This window comes from Paralichthys olivaceus, chromosome 10 (assembly GCF_024713975.1).
Source record: "Paralichthys olivaceus isolate ysfri-2021 chromosome 10, ASM2471397v2, whole genome shotgun sequence".
Taxonomy (NCBI): domain Eukaryota; kingdom Metazoa; phylum Chordata; class Actinopteri; order Pleuronectiformes; family Paralichthyidae; genus Paralichthys; species Paralichthys olivaceus.
This window is the reverse complement of record NC_091102.1, coordinates 9,408,309-9,435,681: the sequence shown is the minus strand read 5'-3', so window position 1 is coordinate 9,435,681 and position 27,373 is coordinate 9,408,309. Positions and strand designations below refer to the sequence as shown.

At 42.0% G+C, this 27,373-nt stretch overlaps 1 protein-coding gene across 7 annotated transcripts; it reads right to left on the bottom strand.

Moving 5' to 3' along the window:
- Window positions 1-450: 450 nt before the first annotated feature.
- Window positions 451-27,373, bottom strand: mid1 (midline 1). 7 transcript variants are annotated; one of them, XM_069533185.1, is made up of 11 exons: window positions 27,224-27,373; window positions 11,790-12,511; window positions 9,237-9,296; window positions 6,036-6,131; window positions 5,358-5,465; window positions 3,716-3,864; window positions 3,503-3,630; window positions 2,796-2,939; window positions 2,016-2,177; window positions 1,723-1,930; window positions 451-1,548 (listed from the first exon to the last, which is right to left on the bottom strand). In XM_069533185.1, exons 2-11 carry the CDS (start codon window positions 12,453-12,455, stop codon window positions 1,200-1,202), a joined length of 2,070 nt encoding a protein of 689 aa, XP_069389286.1. In that variant the 5' UTR covers window positions 12,456-12,511; window positions 27,224-27,373; the 3' UTR covers window positions 451-1,199. The 7 variants fall into 7 exon arrangements, with proteins under 7 accessions (XP_069389286.1, XP_069389288.1, XP_069389287.1 ...); XM_069533187.1 differs by lacking the exon at window positions 27,224-27,373 and adding an exon at window positions 23,010-23,157; XM_069533186.1 differs by lacking the exon at window positions 27,224-27,373 and adding an exon at window positions 20,602-20,827.

The window sequence follows — 27,373 nt, the reverse complement described above, 5'->3', positions numbered from 1 at the left end:
AAGGATTTAACAAAATCCTGGTGGTGTTACACAGAGGTGGTCGTATTCACATGTTCCAGCTCTGTCTGCAGGGTGTCTTATGCGGAGGTCACACTGAGTTCAGTTTTTTTTTCTCTTTCATTTCTGCTCATCAACTGGAGTTGAAAAGAGTCGCTGCAGAATTCAAGCCACGTTACTCCAGTACAAAAAGAGACGTCAAAGCAAATCTTGTCAGACACTGTATTTTGGCTCAGAGTGTGGGTCAGTGTGAGCGCTGTAAAGCAAGACTGACACGTCTCTCTGCGGTGGTGCTGGTGCTTTCTTTTCACTGCAGCATTGTGAGAGCTTGTTAGGGCTTTAATGAGAGATCAGGTATAAATGAGTGTAAACAAGTGTACACTGCATTCAATTATCATCATACTGAGGCACAGTTTTAGTGTCTTAAAACGAGGAGGACGAGTCACACAGGTCATCAAATAAAGTCACTTTTATTGGATCTAATCAGAAAGAAATGAAACGTGGAAACTGTGATGCTGAGCTCTTCTGAAACTGCTACAGTAAAGAAAAATTAATGATCTCTTTATGCTGACCTGTATTAGAGCATTTGCATATGAATGAGCTGACACATTTCAAATTAAAATGTCTACGTTAAACTGTGAACTACTCTTATCTGATCAATCTAAGTGCATTTTCCTTACAAAACATTTCAAGCAAACATTCGTGTTATACAAGTGGCACAGAAAGACATTTTATAGAGACAACTTTGTCTCCTCAAAGTGCTATGAATTAAGCAAGATTTCAAAAACCTGACATTTACCTTATAACACAACCTGTCACTTGTGTTTAAAGATTTATCACCGCCCTTAAAAACACAGGAATGGAAAACATGAAATGTGAACTTAGATATAAAAGAAAAATCTCCACAAAGTAAAAACTGTAAGCAAACCCTTGAAACCATCCAACTGAGTAATACATACATGTGCAAAGCAAAGAAATACAATTACAGATGCCTGTAAAACATTTCTTAAATAAATCCAATTAATTTCAACATAGGCTTGATTAGGAATGTACACCAGGGGCAGTAAACGCAATTTGTTCGACTACTGTTTTTCTTTTTGTCAACATGATGAATGTGTTCAACACAGTCAAAGAGGTGCAGGTAGTCCGGTGCTTTTATTTTTGGGGCAAACAAAGAAAATCCAGCAGCAGGACAGGTTTCGTCACTTGTTGAAATCTGCCCCCTCTAAGTGATCTGGGATGGGCAGACCCGTGAGGATTGTCAAACACCTGTTCCACACGTTGAACACGGGGCAAACTGGCTGAGCAAAGGCGATGTCGAACGTATACAAGTGCTGAGAGCTGATGGCATCGTGGAAAGACAGGGATCCAGAGTCATAGTCCAACAGTATTCCGAGACGCCGCAGGTGGGGCGAAGGCTCGATCGGCATCTCCTTGCAGTTGTGACGCACCACCCACGAGTTGTTGCAGCGAGACACAACCCAGGACGCTGAGTTTTTGCCAATCCACTCCTGTTTTGGTGCTGACTTGTAAGCAATACCCACTGCAAACCTGTGTAACCAGTGAAAGTTAGAAGATGTTGATACATACTGGTACATAATTACACACACACACACACACACACACACACACACACACACACACACACACACTCACACTCACACTCACACTCACACACACACACACACACTGCCAACATGATCCAAAACAAGTTAATGTATTTACCATGTGCTTCCTCCTATCAGAGCCTCCCAGTAATGGCGGCCACTGTCGATGTAAACGTTTCCTGTGACGCCATAGCTGCTGTGGCTGGAGAAGCGGTCCTGATTGTGGCTCTTCTTGGACACTGTCTCGTCCCTCTCCACAGTCAGGTTGTCATGGGAAACCCTCAACTTCCGGTGAGCGGACTTTGCGTCCAGCTTGAACGGCTGACCTTGAAAAGAAAATTAGGTTTTCAAACACCAAAGCGTTACAGAATTGTCAGAAATAATTCTGTTTAGTTACTGAACCTGACGCACTGTTTGTCTTGAGCTTCCCTGGTTCACTGCTGCGGTTTCCGGCCTGGTTTATGGCCTTTACTATGAAGATGTACTTGGTGCCACACTGGAGTCCGTGCACAGTGTAGTGATTCTGTTTGATGTTTGGTACGATCATCCAGCTATCAGCAGAGTTGCATAAACCTGCAGCAAACACACAGACACAGACACACACAAACACACAGAGAGAGTGTGAGTCACCGACAGAGAACAAATCATGCAGACTCTTGAATTAGTGCCTCTTTCAGTGTTTGAAATTAAGAAGTGCAGCTGCACTACAACAGCATTCAGCGCCCCGATCTGTAGCTGCCATTTTGAATCATCAAATACAGTCGCATTACCGCTCTTCCAAGTGTGCTTGAGTGCTGAGGCGGATGAGAATAAATTGTTTGATAAAGCATGCTGTGACCTTGTTAGAGGAATCAATTCAAACTGCGTTCTGCTCAAGTCAACCCAGGGAAAATATAGAGCACATGAAATACATCTGAATGTAAATCTAGTCTGACTGGGCTTCTATTTTTTCCCGTATAGTCACTGTAAAAATGGCAGTATGTTTCTATAACATCTAATTACCCATTAGAGCCAGGACAGAGCTCTCCTCCTGCTGTTGCAAAACAATATTACGTTTGGATCTTGTAACATAGCCCCCAAACAATTTAAAGTCATTGAGCGAAATCCTTTTCAAATCCCTCCATCATTTGTCTTGTTTTCCACATAAAACATTATACCGTACTCCCACCAGAGCGCATCTTATAGACTTACTGACGACATTCGATTGGCTGGTGAAGATGGCGTATTGAAGTTCATACGACACGACAGCGAACTCATCGTCTGATGTCCAGTGAACCGTGATCGTGTCGTATGAAGCTGTGCACAACTCCTCGCGGATCGCTGGTGGGTCTGGAGCTGTGGTCAGAAAACAAAAGACAAAATATTGCTTCTAAATTATTAATGGGAGCTGCGTGGATGCTATTCTGCACACAGCAGTATAAAAGTGACAAACAAGAAAAACTCAGAGACCAGTGGTGGTAAATAGCAGCATCCATTTGTGTTTTTATCTTGACAAGTGTAATTAAGCAGTTCCTCTTGCTGTTATAGATACAGCCCTCATGCAGAGTTAAATTCATGCTGCACAATGGGCGCCGAACATAAAACAATCAAATCTGTTTCATTCAGTGGAAAAAAATCAATCTTAAATGCTGCCTGGCATTTTTAGATTCGGTTGTTTTTTGTAATTTGCTAAAAGGCACAATTAAAGCTGAAATATAAACTCCCTGCTTCTATCCACACCAAAACTTTTTAATTGCATGAATCCATAATTGAAGGATAAGGTGAGGATAATTGTAAGTGCACTGTTTTGATAAATGAACACAGAAAATCCACTAAAATATTAATGTGCACATAGATTTCCTGCCAAACCATAAAATAATCAATACAAATATTTGTACTCACTACAAACCACCACTCACCTGTGAGGTAATCCAAGCTTTCCAGCATTTTCTTCTCCCTCGTGAAGTCCAAAGCAAAACTATCGAACGTGTCATTCAGATTAATTTCTGGTAACAGGATTTGAGAGGATGCCGTTGCCATTGATACTCTGCAATAAAGACGTACAAACAAGACAGGTGTTTTAATCCTGTATATCCTCTATTGATGGCACTGCCTCTCTACTGTCCTCTCACCTCTCGCAGGTACTTTTAGCCGTCTGCAGGAAACGAGTGTGGTCCGTCTCCTTTAGGGTATGGTCGGCTTGAGTGATGAGGGAGGAGGACCTTTCGATGCACTGTTTGCAGCTGGCTATCTGCTGGGCCAGCTTCCTCATTCGCACAGACTGGACAGAAAACAAGGCATGTTGGGAAATGAAAAGCTTTGTAAATAAACCGATCAATGTACGACCACAGCGCACCAATCTGCCGGATGGTTTATTGGATTTCACGTCGCCAATTATAAAATCCTTCTGGGCGAGAAACAGTTAGATTTTTCTGTTGTTGTAAAAGCTACTCTGCACGAGCGGAGTATATATGAAACATCCCTCATAACACTTGTCACAGGAACCAGACCCCCCCACCCTTCTGTGCCTCCCTGCCTGAAAGTGACCTCACAACTTGACATGAGGCACGGGGTGAGGAAGGAAAGAGTCCTCCTCCAGAGACGGTCAACACAGGAAGCAGGGCTGATCTTAGTCTGACACTGAACACAGCACAACATGCCACCGTCGCTCTAATGGCATCTAACGGGGGAAAGGAAGGGGAAGAATGAGAGAGGCCCGGCACATCAGCATCACATGTGGCAGACGTACCCCAGAGCTGTGGGCTGATACTACACACAAGAAAACAAAACAATTCATGCTGCAGCCTGGTTGGTAACATGTAAGTATTTTATGTAGAATAGAGTAATACAAGATCAAATAACATAATTCATCCAAACAGATGTCACATGTCACCAGCAGCATCAGAAGAAGAGGATGATATTTTAAATAGCTGTGATTTAAAAAAAATAATTCTCTGAACTACTAAGACATTGTACATTTTCTCATGCAATCGTAACGTGGGCAACAAATATTAAAAAAACCCACAAAAACTATGTTAAGAAAGCACGGCAATAGTTTAACTATGTAAGGACATGCTGTATGTGTCTCCAATTTAAATGTATTAGAAAATAATGTATTACTGCCGACAATAACCATTCACAACAAATTAAACAAACTCAAAGGTTGTTAAGGAGGACATTTGCATTTGCACAAGTAGGACAATGGCCATATGCAATACGCTCTTAACTAGCTTTTTTTCTATATAAAACGGGAACAACTGCAGATTATAATTCATGCATGGGCCCTTTGTGTTTTCAGTAAAAACTCAGCCCATGACACAAATCTAATAATTCATATTAGACTGGAGCTCATGTGTTATATGCTGAAATCACTGGGAAGCACAAGTAGAGAACATGTCAGTTACAAGGAAATATCAATTCAAAACCTCCATAAACCACTGGCCAGACTACTGATGAAGACTGTGACATCCAGACTCCTGTGCAAGGGAGTGTTCTATTGTTTATGAATTAAAATGATAATTTGTAAGATGATAAATGTGTTATTGAATCTTACGTAACATACCCTTGCTTTGAAGGGTAACATTTTGAAAATACAAGGTTTCACCCAGCAATGGTGATTTGTCACCACTGGATTCAGAAAAACAACAGCGTGCTCGTGGTGTCGAGTCGTAAGCTGCTGTAGCTTGTCAGCCGTGTGTGGAGGCAAGCGTATCGGGACATGCAAGGTGATGCACAAACAAAGGTTATCGCGACACAAAAGGTGATAAACAGTACCTTCCCCTCCTTTATCTTGGTGGCTATGATTTGTCTCCGCTGCTGTATGATATTAATCAGCAGCTCACACTCCTCAAGCAGCTTGTTCTCTTGTCGTGATGCATTTACCTGGACAGGACATGGGGCACATAAAGATAAGAGACAGTGAGCACTGGGAGACAAATTCATTTGCTTTAAAAAATGTTGTACTGCACATTTCACTGTTTATAACATGCATTACTAACAGTGAGATTAATGGTTAAGTGGCAGGAAAACCTAATGTCAATTTTTTGCATGTTGGGCCACAGTGACAATCAGCTCACTTCATTCATTTTGTGTTTTTAAAGCAACTACATGCATGACCATATAAATACTGCATATTAAAACTGGTTTTAATGTTGTGGCTGAGCAGTGTAAATATGTGTTACACTCTTGCTATGAAAACACTCAATTTGCAGCAAACCACATGCATAACCACAGAAATTAATGATCTATTACCTAATGAGCAATTAATCTTGTTGACATGGTGGAAAGCCACTCTGAGTTAGTAGTTCATCATGCAGGTGTTAATAATTGAATGAGTTTTTTTTTCCCCATGAAATGCCACACACACACACACACACACACACACACAAACACACTCACACACACACACACACACACACTCACACCTGAGAGAGAACAGATAAACAACCTCACCTCCACGTGTTGGCAGGTTTGGATAAGTTTGCCCATCAGACTTTCCAACTCACTGGTCCTCTTGATTAGATTGCTGAGGTTGGAATCCAGGGCTTGCTGCAAAACAGAATTGAAAGAGGTATATTTCATCACACACTAAACCCCACATAAAACTGTAAACAGCTGAATAAATCTTGGAGGAGAGCTAGGTGAATGGGAACATAAGGACCATGTCTGTAACGAGCATGGGATAGGACGCGCAAGGCCGCCACTGCATATGACTGGCCATATTTTGGGCTTTGATCGGCATGGAGCGCCGCCTCCATCCCCAGGCCTCCCCATGTGCCAGAGATCCCATCATACTGCCTGCTGAGGCCACGGAGCTTAGCAGAGCATCTGCCAGTGATTTGGACAACTAAACCCTGGCTGCGTTAATCACTGACTCAGATCAGAGGCTTATGTTTCAAACTAAATCTCTCACTGTAATTGGGCAGCATGATGACTGTGTACAGTGGTGGTGCAAAACAATCCTCTGATATTGAAGGTAGAATTATTCCTAAGTAAAAGATACATGCACAATTACATTACCGTGTGCAATCAATCATTTCAAGCAAAAGTGTCGTCCAACCAAAAGCAAAAACAGTTTTCATATCTGTGGACAAAATAAGCATTACTTGTTTTTCAACTGATTATAATAAATGAAAAAATAAAAAAATACTTTTTGAAATCTTTGATATTAGTGAATTGATTTCAGATTTTAAATAATTCAGGACTGATGTGGATTTTAAGTTGAAAGCACAACATATTTTTGTAATTTTAAATATGACCCATGATTTTCTTTTGTTAGGAGAAAAACTAAGAGAAGAGAACAAAAGGATAAGAGAGGACTTCAAAGATGCAAAGCCTGGAGCAAATGGTTGTGAGACCTTGTTCAGCTCCGATCACATTGTGATTTTATAAGGCGTGTGCATCCCCGTGTACTTAAATAGCAGAGGCCTTATTTTAATGCTCTCACTATACAGTATGATTTATTCATATGGAAAAGAAAGTGATGAAAGCTATTTCAGACACTGAGTCGCAGGTGAAGGTGAGCTGGGTTCACAACCTATAAAACTGAACATAGCATATGGATCAAACTGATGCCGACCATGGAAGTCTACACTGTCTCTGTGAATTGATTTCAACAAGTATCACATACTGTGAGTACAGATCATACAGAGAGAGAGAGAGTGGGAGAGCAAATGGAAAAGACAAAGTGTGAGAGACAAAGTGAGTCCTCTCTCTTTCATTTCGGCGTACAGGATTTCACAATGTGCCTTAAAATACGGCTTCTCCTGCAACATTAATACTCCTCATGTATTTGGAGGGCTCTCTCTAATGGAAGTCTCTTTCCTAAAACCATTTAGGGCTGATGAGAGGAAAGAATAGCGGCTTCCTTTTGTGCTTCTGGTCCCACACCTTTGCTTTGGCCAGTCTCTCTTCCTTCCTCTCGCCGTCCTGACAGGTTACTATCAGGACCTGCTGTTTTATCCTGTGTCAACATCAGAAACCTCATCCATTGTAAAAGATTGTTACACTATCCTGTGAACTGCACAGGCCCTCAGAAACATTAGGGCAGTTTAGACTCTCGTTGAATTTCACAAATACAAATATAAACTGTATAGAATGAGGTGCAGTATGCATTAGTTGTGTATAGTCCTCCATAGAGAGGACCCTCTCAATGTAAATATAAAGTATTTAAATATAAAGGGCCTTTTCTGGGCTAAAGAAAACTACAATTCATACATATTAGATTAAACAAACTAGTGAAAACATCATGAGGATTATTCTACATTAAATTTCTTCCAATAGTTCCCTTTCACCTAAATCTTACACACTGGACCTTTAAAGATCACACTTATAAGACTAGTGATAAGAAACAATCTTTTAACAATGATTTTCTGAAGTATTTTCTATTTGAATGACTATAACTACCTATATTAGATATTTGGTATGTCAGCATTGTAGTTGTGATTGCGATGTTATGTCACTGTAAGAGGGGGCTGGGTTTGAATTTGGGTCCTGTTGCTTTATGTGTTTCTTCCCACAGTCCGACTTCAACTTGCCTGTAAGTGTTTTTATAATTTGCATCATATAAATAATGGATGATGGACAGACAATAACACACACCAGACCAGGGTCACATAATGCTGAGACCAGAAGAAAAGAAACATTATACACACATGTGCTCTCCTACACAGACACACACACCCACGCCTTCACTGTGTCACACTATCCCATTGTGAGGGACTGGCAGAGAAATGTGAGGCAGTAGTGGCTGTAAACATGTGTTTGGAAAAACCAACAACTATAAACAAACTCAGCTGCACGCCACCTGGGTTGTGCCCTGCGTGCCGTGAGAAAAAAACAATTTCTCTCCAAAGATGGAAATTTGTTTTTCCTCTGTCACTTGAGGCTTCTAACAATAGAGCCAACTACACAAAATATAAGGTTCAGCAAGACACAAAAACAAGTAAAGACATATATTAGTAGCAGGATATATCCTGTTGTAAAAGTGACATTGAGCAACTGAAGAGGAGAAGAGAAGAGAAAAACAACGATAGCTATTGGACTCTATTCATCTATTGGTCTGTCCAATACACTACCATCTTTTACCACTTGGAGAATGTGTTTATTAAAATAGACATTACATTAACTACCACATCGAACATTGTCTGCTCCAATGAGAATATAACTGTTCTCACCTTAATGTGGCAAAAACTGCAAAAATGTCGGTATGCCCCACTTTTAGTTTCTTACCAACTTGCAAAGTCTCGCCTCAAAAAAGTCCTCCTGTCCTATGGTCATATTCCTTAAATAAACACTGGCCCCCATACATTTCTGGCACTACTGCTCCATTTCATCATTTTTGTCCATGCACAAAAATGGATGGAATGAAACCAGAGTACGGACAGAAGACGAATCTAAAGTTGTGCATAAATGAGCCTTGTCAATACTATGTCCCTTTACCATGCGACTCACCAGATGCATCAGATGTCAAATGTATTTCGCTCCCATGTCACTTGTTCTTTTGGTTTAGGGTTTGCCCTAAACCAACCCTAACCCTTCTTCAAGGGTTAACTAAAACAACTGGAGCCCTTGAACTGTAGCATTCAGGTTTAGGTTGTTCTATAACATGACGTCTGTCCCTGAATGTGTAGTCAAAGAAATGATGCTGATCACCTGGTCCGTCTCCTGGTGTGAATGTTCACTCCCCACACAGAGAAAGCGGCCAGAAGATTTCTGCACAACGACAGCATGATCAGACAAAGGAGACAGGTTAAGACTGGTCCTCTGACCTATCGCGCCAAAATGCTGCAAAAGACTGGCTGTGTCCAAACTCCACTGTAACCAACCATTGTGATTTAGAGAAGCAGGCACAACAGGGGTTGGAGTGTTACTTGTGATACAGTAAACCTTCTTTTGGTGAGTCATGCATGGACAAAGTGGGTGTCTGAAAGGAGGAGGGCCCTCGGCTTTTCTTCATGCAGTCTACTTCATGCGATTATCTGGAAAAACTTTAGGGTGAACTTCACGAAACTTTGAGCTAAAAAGAGCGATCCAGCTGAGTTCAATAGTACACAGACGTTTTGAAGATTTGAAATAAAATTGTCTCGCTTGCTTGCGGCTCTGCAGTTTGATTGCCCTGTCATGGTCATAAAATGATCCCACAAGGTTGCTGGAGACCAAATGTGTTGTCAAAATGCTGACCCGATGAGTCAGAATCTCTTACAGGAGAAACTCATTCAGGGCTACAATGGCAGGAATGCAGAGGCACCTTTTCATGCTCCAGCAAACAGCATCTTTTCATATCTTATTGATGTCAGCCCATCTGCTGAAAGTGAGTGGTCCCACTTCACATAAAATTGTGAGAGCAGTCTGCTGCATTGGGTGTCATTACATTCAAGAAGTGGCCAAGTGGCCGACGGCCTTCAACTCACTTCACTGTATATTCTATTCATATACGTACTTAACACAAAGATATTTCTTATGAACACATTTGCTGTATAGGAATGAAAACAAACAAATCCTCTATACAAATCCCATGAAAAGACCAAATATAGATCTTAGAAAACAGGTCAAGAATGTTATGTTTTGTTTTTTTCTTTTAAAGGACAAATTGTTTCTTAAATTCACTGGGCGCTGTAGTTTTTAGTGACTTAAACTGTTTTTAATGATCTGCATTATATTATTGCCTGCAGTGGATGACCTAATCAAATTATATTTTTGATCAGATTGAGCAATGGGGAAGTACTCTGAATACTTTAAGCCCAGAATAACTACATTATTTTATAATTACACCTTGTTTTGTTCTCACATTTCCTTCTGTCTCTCCCCTTCTCTCTTGTGTGCTGTTTTCTCTCCAGCTCACCTGCACCTGAGCTATGCTATCAACTGCTCATACTTGAAGCTGCATACAAGGGCCGGTTAATCCCACAAGATTTGTCATGCGGGTCGTCATGGGGAAGACACACTGTGGCTGCTTCTCCTCCAGTCCAATTAAGTTTTAATTAAGCTCAGCCAACCACGTACTGTTTGGATGCTTCAAAAACTGTGTTGCCTGCTGTTGATATATTAAAAAAAACATATCTACCTTTGTTTCAAGTCAAGCTTAATCAAAATTCCAAACACACAAGCATTCAGTCTTTCAAGAAATCTGCTTCAAATTCGCTTCAAATCGCTAGGTTGTATCAACACACCAGAGAACTAGAGATGTATTTGCATCTGTTCATCGCATTATAGCTGCTGAACCACACAAGCTATCACCTCATCCATTTGTTCTCCAGGTTCCTCTCACAGGTTTGTTGAATTGGCCCGTAGGTGCAACTGTAAGTGTGAATAGTTTATTTGTGTCAGACCTGCGACAGACTGTCGTTCTCTCTCGGTCGTACCCTGCCTCTCACCACAGCTGGTGAACTCTCTGTAACCCTCAAAGGATAAGCTTATGGGTGGATGGGTTTGGTATGCTAATGGTAATTTGAGGTAGAAATGGTTAACTAAGTGGGATTGACTGAAAACAAACTACAGTGTCCATTTTTATTGTAGGAACGTGCCAACCTAGTGCAATAGTGCAGTGAATGGAACACTGGAGGAGGGTTTGCCTGAACAAATTTGTAAGAAATATGTATGAACTGTTTATTTTGGTCTTTCCGTGGGATTTTCTAAAATATTACCACACAGGAACACTATTATTAAATCTAAAGGAAGCGAAATGTATTTGTTTTCTATGCCGCTGTAGATTTGTTAACTTACAATTGACAATGTCTGACAGATGCAAATAATTTGCAATAGCATTATTCAGTATTAACTTATTTGCATTTGCAAGAAAGATCACAGATGACATCGCATGTTTCGAGTTTCCACTATTTGCTTAATTTGCTCTTCAGTTATTTAATATCACAGCTGCACAGTCAAAAACATAATAAAATTAATGCATGAAATGTATGTTGTTATAAATTAGAATTATAGGCAGAACAAAATAATCAAAACTTATCAACTGTATGCACAGTGTGTGCCCACATTTCTACACCACTAAGCTCAAACAACCGCTTATATCTTTTACAAAATGTAAATTTAACAAATTATCAATAGCGGTCTGGCTGTTGTGCTGTGATACTGAATAAACAGTGAGGTGGTGTTGAACAAGTGTTTCTCAGGGGCTAAAATTAGTAGGAACAGTTTGTTTTATGAATCATTGATCTTTGAGCATTCCTCAAGCTGCACATCACGTCTTACCTTGAGTTTGTCGTATCGGTCGCCAAGGGCTGCCACTTGGTGGTCTCGGTGTCGGCCAACTAGCTTACACAATGCACAGATCAACTGCTCATCTGTCACACAGTACATGTTGACCTTCTCGTCCTCGTGCTCCAGACACATAAGCCCCCGCAGATGGGAATCCAGCAAGGGCTCAATTAGACGGTGGCCCGTGAAGGGCTTCTTGTTGGGGTGGGTGGCCTTAAGACACTCGTCGCAGTACGACACCTCACAAGTGACACAAGTCTTCACGGCGTCCTGCGGAGGGTCCTGCTCGCAGAACTGACACTGCACCCTGGCACTGGGAGAGGTCATGGCTTTGCTGTGGGGGGCGGCACGCTCGCGTCGGGTCTCGTTCGGAGAGTTCGGTCCACTGAGAGAAGCTTTCTGGTAGCGGTCGATGATGTTCTGTAATGTAACGTTGCGCTTGAGTCCCTCTAGACCCCTCTGGTTGAGGGTGATGGCATAACGACACGTTGGGCACTGGAAGGCGCTGATTGACTGAATTGGCTCGCTGGGGGTGCAGTGGGACACCAGGATGCGGTGGGCGCAATTGAAACAAAGGCTGTGAGCGCAGGGCAAGAGCAGCGGGTCCTCGAAGAGCTCTAGACAGATTGGGCAGGTCAGCTCCGACTCCAGTGTTTCCATCTTCAGGCGAAACAAAAGGGGGTTGTCTGCGAAATCCAGGGAAGCTGATCAGCTATCTGCAAAGACGACAGGGAAAGAAATCAGAAGATAATGATTTCGATGAGAGAGTTCAACTGTGAAAGTTGTTTGGCATTAGCAGAGCTGAGAAGATTATCTGAGTATAAGTCCCACTTTAGAAATTGAATTGAGAACTAGTAAATAATCAAATAATCAGTTTTTCTGACAAATAACCAGAACAAGAGACTTTTAATTCTGCTCAATTTCATTATCTTTGGAGCATGTATCTTTTGTCTATCTTTGCTCAAGTGCTTGTGATTTTTTTTTATTTTCAATGAACAATTAATAGAAAATATGAATATAAATATGATCTAAGTAGGTATATTAGATATCTGATTATTGAAATGAAGCAAACTAGAAAATTAAACCGAGTTGGCAGAAGAACACTCAAACAAAAACATGTGTTTGCATATGATGCGGACATGTAAGACTTGTATCCTCTATTAGGCCGAACTTACAACTTTTGAGAATGCGGCAGCGGCTCATTTTAATTTGGCACAAGAACAGTCTAGCCCGTCCCTAAGTGTTCCACTCTCTACTCTATAGTTCGCAAGCCTGTGAGGACTGACAGCTCAGCCAAGCAGAAGTCTATTGGCCTGCTTGCTGATGGCTGGGGCTCCACACTATCACAGACACTAAGCCTTTGTTCCCGGCCGGTCAGACACCCCAGCTGCGAGTGGACACACTGTGCTCACAGCGTCGCTCTATGCGAACCCCTCTACCTCTACTCATTATGTGCGAAGAAGGCAAAAGCTCATTATCAGGACAATCCGACACAAGTAGCCTTTTTGAAGTTTTGAGGATACAGCAATTACCTCTGAGCCACAGACCTGGGTCTGTTCCTTCCCATTCTATTCAAATCTCCCCAAACATCATCCTAGTGCACTGTACAAAACAAGAGGCAATTGTTGCACTTGTCTCCGGAGGCTGTGATGCATCTGTGAGCCTTTGTTTCCTTTGCAAGTTTGTTTTTTAAAAGAGAGAGGTCTAAAAGTTATGAGAGGAGGATGGAAATCAACTTCAGTCTTAAATCAAATATGTAAAACATCATGCCTCTTGACATAAATATAATTTTAATGTTTGTATTTCAACATTCATCCTCTGAAATTTCAGATAATTTCATGAACTCTGCACATAGGTAGCCCGAAATCCAACTGTGACACATGAGACTTCAGGTTTCAAGGTTTCACTCTGAAACACAAGACAACTTCAAATCATTTACAGCAAGAGCTCACAGCAACAACATAGCAGCCCCTGTGGTTCTGCAGGTCTCGTCAAACAGGTTGAGTTGTCAATTCAGCCCGGCAGACCTGAATACTGAAAACTGACTAAAGAGCTTTGTGTTGCAAACACAATACAAAGACGCTTATCCTCTGATGTCATCACCCGTGGTATAAAATGTCCCAAAGTTCCAAAAACAGTATGCACTCCAGAAAAGCTCTCCCATTCATACTTAGTTTACTTTACCCACCGATGGATTTCGCCCCATTTTGCTCTTCCGAGACATTCCTGCTGAAGGAAAACTTCTGACCTGAATCATGAAAATATATTTATGACAACAAACGTGGCAGCCGTTGGCCCCAGCATGCTACGGAGAGTGGCGTCCAGATGGCTCCAGTCTTCGCAGCCCCCCTAGTAATCCTGCTGCTGAGCTGTCATTAAAGCAAGAGATTGAGCAAGAGGTATAGCAAGCACAACAGGAAAAGTTGCCCGACAATTCCAGGAAAGCCAGCTCCACCTACAGCTGGAGTGCTGGCCAGTACTGGAAGGAGAGAGAGAGAGAGAGAGAGAGAGAGAGAGTGCAGACAACAGCGAGAGAGACTGAGCTAGAGAGAGAGAGAGAGAGTGGGTCAAATCATCAAATAAGCAGAGGCTGCAGGATTATGCAGAGCCCCAGTCAGTGTCCTCACAGGCAGGTTAGTGTCCTCTCAGCCCTGCCCATTTAGTAACACAAAGCGTTTCAGGTTTCCATGTGTGATCATCCCTCTGTTTCTAGACGTACAATACTGTGGAAGAGTGGTTTGGAACTTTTCTTGGGTTTTGCCTCTGGGGAATCAGAGAGAAAGGCTGAAGACACAAATGCGGATAGAAGCAGCGAGACTCAATTGTAACATGGGACAAAAGAGATTTGGGCAAAGTGGAAGCATGTTAATGACATCATCGTGCTGTCTGTCCCTGCAGAGGCAATAAAGTGCAATACATATCAGGATTGTTACAAAAATATAAAGCTCTACAGGCTTTAAAGGTTCAGTGTGCAAACTTTTGTGAAATCTAGTGGTGGAGTAGCATGGTGCAGCTTGACACTCCTCACCTCACCCTCCCCTTCCAAACATGAGAGAGAACCTGTGGCAGCCTTCAGTTGTTATAAAAACTCAAAAGATGTTTAATTTGTCCTGTTTGGGCTACTGTAAAAAAAACATGGCGGCCTCCTTAAAGAGGACCCACTCCTGATGTAAATATAAAGGGACAATTCTAGGGTAAAGAAAACAACAAATCATACAATTTAGACAATCACACACTAGTGAAAACATCAAAAGGATTATTTTATATTAAATTTCTTCCATTAGATTACTTCTCAACTAAATCTTACACACTGACCCTTTAACTCTGTCTAACCATCTGACAAAATCCCCATTCAGCCTCCTGACAGCTGAAGGACACTGAGCATCCACTCTGAGGGACGTGTCAACAAATAAAGACAGACTCTGCACAACATCAACTGCTGCATCCTCGTCTGCCCCAGTTGGCCCTCATGTGGGGATCGCTGAGGTACCATCTGCTGACCATGTGCGTCTATTTCCAGACACACCCCCGCTGTGCTGCGTTTGAGTTCTCCTGTCATTCAAAGGATGTCTCCTGAGTGACTATCCTTTTTTCCGAAAGACTGATACGCACTGTATATATTAAAGACGTGCTTCAAACAAAGCGATGGGGATGAGCTCTGGAGATGCATATGTAACTGGAATTCCCCAGGTTTCCTCTATAGGATCTACAACAGGGAATTTTGGATGATGTCATCAGTTTTATTTGAGGAAAACCATAAGAGAAGATTTACAAGAATGACATTCAGCAGAGCTCATACATTCACCAAGGCCAAGCAGTTCCATTAACTGAAATCAAGCTGCGCCAAATTTCATGCATGATAGATATCAATCAAATATGCCAGATTATTTTCATTAAGATCCATGAAGCCTTCCCTTGCTAATTGGTGAGAGTCAAAACATGCCCAAATCTCACAATGACAGTAATAAAATAAAAATCCTAGATCCCGCCCTTTGTCCAGATCCACACCAAATTTGAACATTTTCTTTTTCTGCCCATGTCCCAACCTTACACTAAGTTTCATGGAAATCTGTTTAGTGAGGTTTTTGTATAATCTTCTAAAACCAACAAACATCCCAACAGAGTCTGTTGAACAGACTGAGATGAAAACATAACCGGAGTTTGTGCTGCAGCTTCTGCTGTTTCATGTATGGAACAAATGTCTATGCAATACTAAACTTTAAATGCAGGACCAAGTAATATTGAGTGGGTGAAGTTTTATAAATTTATATACGCCTACCAGTGTACAGTGTATGTGTGGTTTTAATATCACTATTCTTACACTCTGCAAAAGTTCACAAAGCATCAGATATAACAAACAATCTGATTCTTATAGGTCACTTATCTCAACAACAACAAATGCACTTTCAGACAAAGACGTGACAAAACCTATATGAGAGTATATTATAACCAAGATATATATATAGTTTCATATCACACACCCGATAATACATCTGTATATCTCTATTGCCAGAATAGTTTATGTGTTTCACAGCAGAATTATGATGCTAAAAGCAAAGCATCAGCAGATATGACAGGTGTGATACACCGGCACTTTGTCAAGTGATGATGATGAACTCAAGCTCGAACTAAACATTCTGAGTTTTACTTGATGAGGGAATAATGGGTCATTTAGAGATGAAACAATTACAGTGTCTCAGATAGGAAGACAATTTCCCGCTCAAGCACTTTCTAATCCCTTTGGTTATGGTTTTTTATCACCCTTAATCATGGCTCCGAAGCGCGTATTTAGCGACTGAGGGAGTGCGATTTCTCTTTGTCTTCTTTCCCGGGGCCGACACCTAACATATTTATCTGTAATCCTGTCTTCACAGCATAGCTGTGACCAATGCGTGGCCTGTTGCTGCTCCCTTTAAAATGCAGCCAGCTCAGCAGCGGCGCGCTCAGGCCTAATGTGATTTACAGCTGGAGCAGCACGAGCCAAATGATTAGACTGACAAATGTACCTGGTCTGCAGCTGCACACATTACTGTGATTAACTGTGTAAGGTTCCTGGCCACGACCAAAACCCTGTATTATTGCTATTTAAATGATTAAGGACGGAAAGTTAATTGCAAATCCAAACATTTGGTCCAGTTAATTTTTTCATCTGTCAGACAGGATTATGTGGGAGATAACAACAGTGCCAGAGGAAGTTTTCATTCTGCACTGAAGTGGGAAACTCATGTTAAACAGAGACTGTAAATAAAGATGGACCACGTGTTTCCACTTCCTCTCACTATACAGAAATGACGGTCTATAATATTTGAAGCTGCTCACAGACTAAGAACTGGAAACAGAGGTCTAAAGGTCAGTTAAACCTTCTCTGTGTGCTTTCTGTCTGGGCTGTGCAGGTCATGGTGGTCAGCAGCACAAACTGCACCCAGCCCTCATTTCCTCTCAGCAGCTTTGCAGGTGGCATCAGCGGGAAAACATCGTCTCCTCCTCACAACCACAGGAGCTCCACAGAAAGTCAGTCACTCTCCAAACATGGTGGCTGCAGCCTGCTGCTGCTTTAAAGTCCATTTTTACAAGAAGATGCGTCTCACACTGAGTTTTGACCTATGGGGAGGGAGCGTTTAATTTCTGATTGACACAGAGAGGGTTTAAAGCCAGAGGGAAAACATTCACAGAGCGACACCTTGTGGCTGAACCCTTAAATATTTTTTACCCTAATTTAATATTTTTTTACCCTCATCTCATCTGTAACCGTTTTATTATTAGTAGGATATAGTATTATATTATATTGTTTTATTTTGTATGATATCATATTGTTTTTGTTGTATTAGTTTTGTCTTGTTCTTTCTCTATTTGTAATTTCTATTTTAATATTTTTCATACCTTTTTAGTTTTTTCTTATCTGTAATATTTTTTCAATCCTATTCTCGGATGTATTTTTTATTGTTTGGCTTCAATTATTAATTTCTAACTTGTAAAGCACCTTGCAACTGTGTTAGGAAAGGTGCTATATAAATCAACTTTATTGGTAATAACTACCCTAAGAGGTGACTATAACTCTAAATATGTTTCACATGTATTAAAATCAAACTATACATTATTTTATATTCCTTCCAGTTCGACAAGTAAACTGACAGTAACAGCATCATTATTCAAAAACTCACCCTCAGATAATCTCAGTTAACCCTTCACTTAAAATCAATGCCGTGTTTTTTTTCCTACTGAGTGCTCTAAATGTGCTGCCATGGTGACAGCTTAATATCTATTTGTCACGGCAGTGATCAGAAGCAGAATGGTGGGAAGATGTCTAACATTCCTCCTGACTACAACAAGATACGTTACTAATTAATAAGGGATCCGACAACAGACCCCAACTGCAACGTCCCACTTTTTACTCTGCTATCTCCATGTAACAAGACTCCTGTGTGCTTTTATGTATGTCGGCCTGTCACAAACTGGGGCCAGATTTATTACTGCAGCACATATGGATGTTGAATGGGTAGAAACGTCTGTATCTTTTTATCTTATCCGTGACGCAAATGGTGTTTTGCTGCCAGATTATGGATAAAAGGCTGGTTTTATCTTCCTCGGTGCTTCAGCTGATCCCTTTAAGTTTAAGTGAAGGTAATAAAAATACTTTTATGATGAAACAAGAGGAAGAACGTGACTGTAAATTCAGGAATAATGGGATTGCCCTAAAAAAAATACATTCTTTCAGCCAGAGCGCATGTAGAAAAGTATATTTCAGAAAACTGCAGAGCTGTTTTTTTTACAATGGGAAGCTTGTCCCCTGCTCTTCAGTGCTTTTTAAAATCACAAAATTCCCCTTGGCCTCCACACTTAGTCACCTTATCCCTCAAGTATTACCCACAGTTGAAAACATGCAGGAATCTGTGATCACAACAAGGCCGAACAGACTCAGCACTTGCACAGAGCACTGCCTGGAAACTTATATGTGATGACTCAATGTTTTGGCAGCAAACACACAGAGCCACAGCAACATAAAATAAAATACAGACTGAATTAAAAGTGACCCTGTGACTTACCCGCCACATGATTACATCCATAAACAGCAGAGGAAAAGAGCCACCTTCAGACGCCAGTGTAGATAATTTTGGGGGCTCTGCACAGATCATCCACTGCAGAGGTCAGAGCTCAGAGCAATGTGTGACTGGTCTCTGCTGCTCCATGTGAGACACTGACCCTCTAACCCTGTTCTCTGCGCCTGCTGCCTGTCAGCAGTGAGATCGAAACTTTCCACCCTTTTTCCTTTCCTCTCACTGAGAACTGTACCTAACCCATCCACCAACGCAGAGGGCTGCAAATTGTTGCATTAGCCAATCGTAGGAGAGGGGCAGGACTTCTCCAGTGGTTTGGTCTATCGCTCAGTGCTATCAGAGCATGGAGTCCTGCCATTACTCTCATAAAAAAAAAACTTTCATCCTCAAATAAACATTTTCTAAATAGCTGAGCTGCACACCACAAAAACAACCCGTCCATAAAAAACACATTTCTGTGCAAAGTTTGGTGAGATGACATTCACAGATAATATCGACCACGACTGCTTTGCATTTCCTATCAACAAACGTGGTCTGGATTATTGCAGTTGGACACATGTTTCATACTTGAGGTGAGTTTAAATACACTCTGGACTAAAATACTTGAAACATTGATAAACTTATGTAAGACACTGTCTTTTCTCGAGAAAGTTGTAAATATTGTTATTTTGTTGATGCATTTTCAACAGGTTTCTTTGGTAAATTTTACTCTCTCTTGTCGAGGGTCACAACATTTTGCAGCTTGTTAAGCCCTGGGAGGCAAAATGTGAAAATGGAATTGATTGATTGATTGATTGATTGAATGTCCCTGCAAAAAGATCTCCAGAGAAAATTCCGATTTGGATAAACGTAAACTAATTCAGAGACGATCCGTTGTTTTCCCACACAACAACCATGTCTAGGAGCAGTTGGTTAGTCCAGATGTCGATCAAGCAAACCGCACTAACTCCACAACTTAAGTTCTTATCAGTGATCCCACCAATTTTTTCATGGAACTACATTCACTGAAAACATGAACATGCAGGAATGTACTGTGGTTGAGACAGCTGACTTACAGAGAGCAGCAAGTTGTCTCGATTCTTGACATCTGTTCAACAGTCTACAGCAGCTACATGGAAAATGTTCCCAAACATGTGCTGGCTAACACACTTGGCATCCAAACAACGACGATGCTGATCACATAATAAAGTACCATTGATTCCTCTGCTCTGGGTCTGAGACCACGCTCGCTGTGAAACTGTCGAGGTCTGTGGTTTGTAGTTGGAGGCGTTTTTACCTGAGAAGACCTTGTCAGCCATGTCAAATCAGAATTGTTGATACAGTATCTGTGTGTAAAGCAAATGTTTTTGTTATGTGGTAAAACCGGAGCACACAAGACACGGATTGATTTGGATCAGTAGCGACTGTGAGTGTCTGCCAGGAGTCCTTGTGTTTCAGTTTCGCCTGCAGGGTTCAATAAAGTATGAAGGCGAAGGTGAGAGCAATGAAAATAACTTGGATTGTAAGGTATGTGAGAGCAGATAAAGAGTCACATAGACACATTTTTATCTTGGTGATTCCATGACACCCAGTGCAGAATACAATGGAAGCTTCAGTATGCGCAAAACATTTCATTTAAAATGTCCAAATCTGAGAGGAGAAAACTGTACAAAGGATATGGCAATGCAAGTTTATTTCAATGCACGGAAACTTTCTCAAGCCAGAAGTCGACTTTAAAGTGTCCCCCACTGGAATTACAGATCATCCCTTACCTCTCGGTCTGTTAGTCAGTCAGTCAGCCGGTCCATAGTCCAGGTGACAAACAGCAATAAAGCCTGGGAAGAGATTTCTCTAAAAACACAGGCTTTCTACAGAAGCCTCCCTTCAGCTCCTGCTTTCTGTCTGGGCTTTGCTGTTTCATCTGTCTCACCGTTTATCTCTGAAATTCCCTTCACACAGCTTCTTCTCCTCCTCTAATCCTCTCTAAAGGAAGCCCAAACTGCTCCAAATGCTTCAACCCTGGCGTCGACTTCTCAGGCTTTTTCCCTCGCTTTGTATTATTTTGTTGGCTGGGATCATTAACTTACTCCCATGAGAACATAAGGAGGTAAATAACCCCCCTCCCTCCTTCCTGTGGGAGGCTGTCAATCACGTCTGATGATGAGGCGGTGAGGGGGGTTCTTTCAGCCACACGAGGAGGCACTCCTGATTGGTCACCGGGGAACAGAGGTGCCCTGCATGACAAATGGGAGCGACAGGGATGGATGGGCCTGTCGAGATGCTCAGCTGAGGTTACGTGAACCTGTATAATAGACTTTTTAATGCAGCGCACTCATTTACATGTCATTCAAGAGGAAAATAAAGCCGTGGAAATGAGTGAGTAATCAACGCTGAAGTCGCGAAGGTCTCGTTAACGCAGCCTAACTTAAGAAAGAGACATTTATGTTGTAACATGATTAACTGCAGGTGAACGTCGGGGTCAACATGAAGAATCACAAGAGCTTTAAATGACTCTCTGGTACAGTCTGGGTGCTCAGTGGGGAAACTGGGAGAGCGGCGTAAAGCTTCCGTTGCTATGACAGTGTGGCAAAAGCAGCGATGCATCTTGGCAATCGAGCCAGATGCCACTCTAATCTTTTCACTGGCAAACCTTCCGCTCGCTCTTCACAGCCTGTTTGTTCCTCAGTCAAGCCCACTGCTGTCTGTCACTCTCTGGTTCATTCCAACGTCCCCTGCCAATCCAAAGACGGCTGCGTTTTGTCGGGAAAAAGAGACGTTTTGTGACATTGTTAGTGGAACCTGAGAAGGGTCACTCTGCTCCCACTGACAACAACTCCCCTCTTAAGACCGACAAGCGAGGAGAGACAATGGTCGATTCAAGCATGGCCTCTCCTGTGACTCATTCTGCACACGTTGCTAACACACTAATGGATTTGTAAACAGCACAGTACGAATCAATTTCCCGTATAAAACACACAGACAGCGATGCTACATTATCCTCACACCTCTAATCAGATGCGTGACGCAGCTTCGGTAATTTACAGCAGCAAGGAAATCTGTATGAGGAAGTATTTGTAGCGCGACCCAAGGCCACACAGCGGAGTAATGACCTCACCACTTCATACGTTCACATCTTTCCCTGCAATAAGACGCCATAAAACTCATGACATTAACATGGATCGTAGAACAACAGTGACATTTGAAGCAAGTGTTTTTTTTTTTAGTAAAAATGTCTTCCTCTGTTTTAGACATCCCCAAAAACTTGTCTGGGCTGCGGTTTTAGTGGCTGTCCCCACCTCGCCCACTGGAAACCCAAATCCAGGCTAACACACAAAGTCTCTGTCTGCAGGAATTGACGAAAATAACAGCTGAACTTCCAGCAGTCCAAACAAATATCATGCACAGTTTATAAATCCAAATATTTGACATCTTAGACAAAAGACAAACTGAATGTTCCACTTTGCAATTAATAGGACATAAAGTCATGATTTAATCCAGTCCAGATGTTGGGAAGCTGACAATACCAGTTATATGTTGTGTTAATGTTTTTGTATAAATGACAATCAAGATGTTTATGTTCTAGGTTTAATCCGAGCAAAATTACTTGTGGAAATAAAATAAAAAAACATCTTGGATTATACTGTACATATATTCCCTTATCAATAACTAACAGCTCTGTAGAAATAATTATTCAAAACAAATGAATATTCATCCCCACTAAATAAGGCCATTTGCTGCCTGAGGCGGTTCTCTCAGTGGTGGCTGGCACATCAAGCTGCATTAATTGGAAAAAGACCTGAAAAGGGCCAGAAAAGGCCTCCTGAAGGAGAAGATAAGAAGTTGGAACAAAATACGTTGTGAAATATGATGATGGGGGAAAAGGGAAACAGGATTTCTCCCAGGGAGCAGGTTAGCAGACATTTGTAAGCTTCATCATTATGTTAAAGGGTTATTCTTCACCTTGCTGCAGCAACCATTGGAAAGTGCACTGAACAAAGGAGTCCTTAAATATAAATGTAATCTGAGGTGTGCAAAATCTATGTTATGAAGAAAAGAGGCAGGGAACACATCTGATCAGCAGAAGGATAAACTTCAGCAGATATTGCTGACTGAAGCAAATCATCACAACTTTCCCAATGACACAGCAGCCATAAAAATAAGCTGTACAAGCCTGACTTACGTGCTATTGTCCGGGGTGATCCTCTAAAGCCCAAGAAAATGCAACTCCCTCTGACGCCTCTTTCTCTTTCAGTTGCACATGGGTGGAAGACAAAACAAAACATGCAGTAGCATCCTGGCTACACTCGTCTCTTTCCACACTCCCTCCCTCATGGCTAGAGCTCCCCAACCCCACCCCGCCCTGCCCGAGCCCCAGCCCTGAGCTCACGCAAGCGTAAAACATGCCCAGGAAGCATCACTTCCACTGGGCCATCTCATGGATGCTGTGTCCATTAAGGCTTCAGGTCCACCAACCAACCAACCAACCCCCTCCTCCTCTTCTCTGGGGTTGTGGGCTCTTGCCCCGGGCTCCCCGCCCTCTCAGCAATAAAACAAAGAGGTAACAAATGGAGAGACAAAGGGGGGGGTTGCAAAAACCTTGGGGACCACATTGTGATGAGTTTCTGACTACACAGGCAGGCCCTGAACAGATGGGATCAGTCTCCAGGGCTGTGCTGCGCTGATGCATTTCATATTCGCCTCTATACAAACTGAAAATAAATGCACTCATCAGATTGTGCACCACATCCAAGCAAAAGGACAAAACTGAACATCTTCATCATGTCGTGTTTGTCATTGAGCTCTCAGCAATTAAACTCTGAGTGCACACGTCTAATTGAGTTAGCTCACGATCGTCTTTTTCAGAGCAAGCCCTGATCTGAACAGAGATAATTGTTTTCCCAACTAGGACAAGTCCAGAGCCGCCACTCCTCCTTTTGCCAGTGAACAATAAGATGAGCGCATGGCCGGACCTCATCGTGGCAAAGGCTCAAGATTTTAATTGCTTTCATCCCCGAGGAAAATAACCAAGCAACACACCAAACATCATTAAATAAATGAACACATTAGTACCGAGCCAATTTATCTCAGACTCTCAACACAGAGGTGTTATTCAAGGTGATATCCTGAGACTTCAATTGCTAAATGCTATTCATTGCAAGCATTCTGGGTAGAATCCAGAGTTTGCAAAATAGCTGCTGAGCACATCACATCAACCACTGTGTATATGCATTCAGAGCACTTTATGATTAGCTGGCAGAACATATAGGACTGTTGAGGGCATTGACCCGGAATTGATTCATTTCCTCTGAACATGCTGCAGCCTTGTTGGCGCTGTGTTGGTAGTTTTGCCAACAACAGGATCGATGCTCCGTCCAGTTCTCCTCTGTGATGTGTTGTAGGAAACAAATAAATGCGGTGGTGCAGACTGGTGTGATTGAATTTAGTGTAAAAGAATCTGTCTGAGGCCTCGGCGCTGGTCTGTGTTACTGTCAGTGAGTGCTATTAACAGTTGAATGCCCGACCCCTGTGCCCAAAATAAACCTTGTGCAAAAACCATAGACAACACAAATCCTAACTCTAACCTACAGGCCCAGCCACCTAATGAATATTCAAATTGGATTTGTTGTCATACACCATTGTCGTTCCTTCTTTTTGTTCAGATTGGATCATCTGGAGCAGGGGTGGGGCCAGGGGCTACTGGCCCCAGCTGAAATCTAATTGGCCACTGATGTACCCCTCTCCTGCCACTAGTCACTCGTAGTTACTAATAATCAATATGACAATTTGTAATGTTTATTTTTTTTTAAAAACAAGGAATGTTTTAAATGTGCACTTTACTGAATCAGGAAACTGTGCATGGATGTTGGGCATTTAAATGACCCCTCTGTGTAAACTGTGGCCCCTTTGTTGTAGAGAGATCGTAGATCCGCCATTGATCCAGAGAGACATGATTGGTGGTCAGCCTGACTAATCCCCTCACGCACCAACAGTGAAGTCTGATATCAAATCAATGTTAATTAAGTCCTGACTGTGCTGGCACACACGGGTGCTTGATTGTCTCTGTTGGTTCCAGAGTCCATGTAGCACCCAAGGAATCGTCCCCTCGTAATTGTAATGACCACTGAGACACTTTGGTAATGTTTCAAGTGGTGTATGAAATTGTAAATCGGTTTATGATCTGCTCTCGTGAATGATTTAAAACAAAGTTATGATATGATCAAAGATCAGAAGGCCATGAAAAGCGGCTGCACTTTGAATGCAACACAATTAACGTCTGGAATATTCTCACAGAAATGAAACGGTGACAGAGTTTTGGGAAAATAAGGTCATGTCTTATATTTACTCCTCACCACATCCTCATAGCCTGAAAGTCTCTGCTTTTATTTTTTATTTTTTCAAGAAAAAAAGAAAAAGATCATATGAAAGGGTGCGGTGAACGTCTGCTACATTCTTTGCTGCTGGGAGAAGCCTGTAATTGCTTCCAGCTTCTGAGGGATGGGAGAAAAAAAATCAGAGCGTCACATCTTTATCTTCAACAACACTTATGTTATCTTATCGTGCTGCTGAAGCACTCAACCACCCTCGCGTCTGCAAACTCCAGCCAAAACCCAGCTCCCGAATACACCGCCACATCAGCAGCGGCATTAAAATACGTTATATATTCAATGTAGCCAGGTATAAAACTGGTACGAGGACTTTCGAGGCCCATACACTGTTCCTCTGTCCTATATTCGGAGAAATGAGACCTCCTACACCAAGAAATGCTGGAGGAGTTCTGAACATCTGTTGTGGTTTGTCGTGTTCATGTGTCCAAGGAGACCGTCAGAGCCAGAGGCAGAGGTCCAGCTGTCGGGATCTGGGTCGGCTGCATCCGAGCTGAGGGACGATTTCAAAACACGCTCTGCTCAGGGAGAGCGACTTTTAACTGTGTTTGACACTGCTGCAGTTTGCACCATCAGCAATAACAGTGTACAAAGAGTAGAGATGTAAGAGGCCGGTCTCTGCAGCGTTACACGATGCCACGGAGGTTAAAAGACAGTCAAAGCGATCAGTTTTCTCCATGGTTTCAGTGTGGCCCTAGAAAATATTCTCACTTTACTCTCCATCTACATGTCGACAAAGAATTCCTTCAAGACGGAGGAGAACACATTCCTCAGTCTTGGCCTGAGAAGCACATTCTTTGGAGTTCAACATGGATTAAACATTTGCTCTTCCCGCGGAGGTATCGTTGATATAAGAATATTCTTCACACACACACACGCCACTTTCATGTACAGTTATTGGCTCTAACAATGAGAGTGTACCAGCTTCCACTGCCGCCCTGTCACAACAAGCAGGAGGAGAGATTTTACAGCTGCTGATGGAGCTGGCACTGCTGACCTGATGGGGACCGTCATGTTTGTCTTTCGGGAAAAAGGAAGGAAGACACAGAGCTGTGCAATAACAGTAAGATTCAAATCACCATACGTCCAACGCACTGAGGGAATAGTACATTGAAATGGACTGTCTTCTCTTCACAGGCCAGTTTATAAAATGGAGCTAATTCACAAAACAGAAATACCAAGAAAGAAAACTTAGGTTTCATTCTCTCAGAACTGAGGGAATGAGGGCATCTCAGAGCAATAGCAGAACCAGATGTGTGCATGGGGGAAACCAAAATGAATTCACCAGAGTTCCCTATCCGCAGCTATTTGGCACAATTACGCCTTCTGTTCTCGCTCAGGCCGACATAACATTGCTTAAGTTCACACCAAAAAAAAAAAGAACTTGCAGAGTCATTGAAAATCCACGTTGACGCTTGTAAAAACACAAAAGATATTGCACACAATGACAGAAACGACGACTAATTGTCCCCCGTGCTCAACAAATGTTTTTTTTGTGTTTTTTGTTTTTTGGGGGCTAGAATAATTATTTGCCAGCAGCAGTTTTATGAGGAGGCAGATTTCTCTCGTCAGCAGATGTGCTGCATGTGCAAACAAGACTGAACTTGATAACATATCTGGCTCTGCCTGTGAATTAACTCTGTTCTACAAGGAAACACAAACAACCTCCACTCCTTCAGTGTTTGTATAAAATGTGCCACCTTCGTCTTGTGAAAACCTGGTTGTGCATCCATGCACGTGCATTTAGTATTTTCCCTGACTGTGCGACATGTCGAGAAATCCTGGTATTACACATAATGTGAAGTTAATGATGTGTATTACAGGAGAACTATTACAAATCTATTCATGGCAGGAAGTTGATTGGTCTTAATGCATCAGCATTATTTCTGATTTAACACAAAGTCCCACAGGATTGTTTTTTATTGCTATTCTGTGAAACTAAATTTAAGACCCAGCGCTGATTAAACTCGTTTAACTCGATACCACTTAATGTTTCTTTATCAGATCTTACCTGCTTCCCCATGGCTGCAGTGTTAAGTGTCTCTCCCTGGTGAATAAATACTAGGCTGCTACAGAGCATGACTGCTGAGCAGCTGGCACTTCCCCTGAGGTGAAACAGACAGGAGGCTGAAGGTGCACTGTCTGCATGTACACTCCCTTT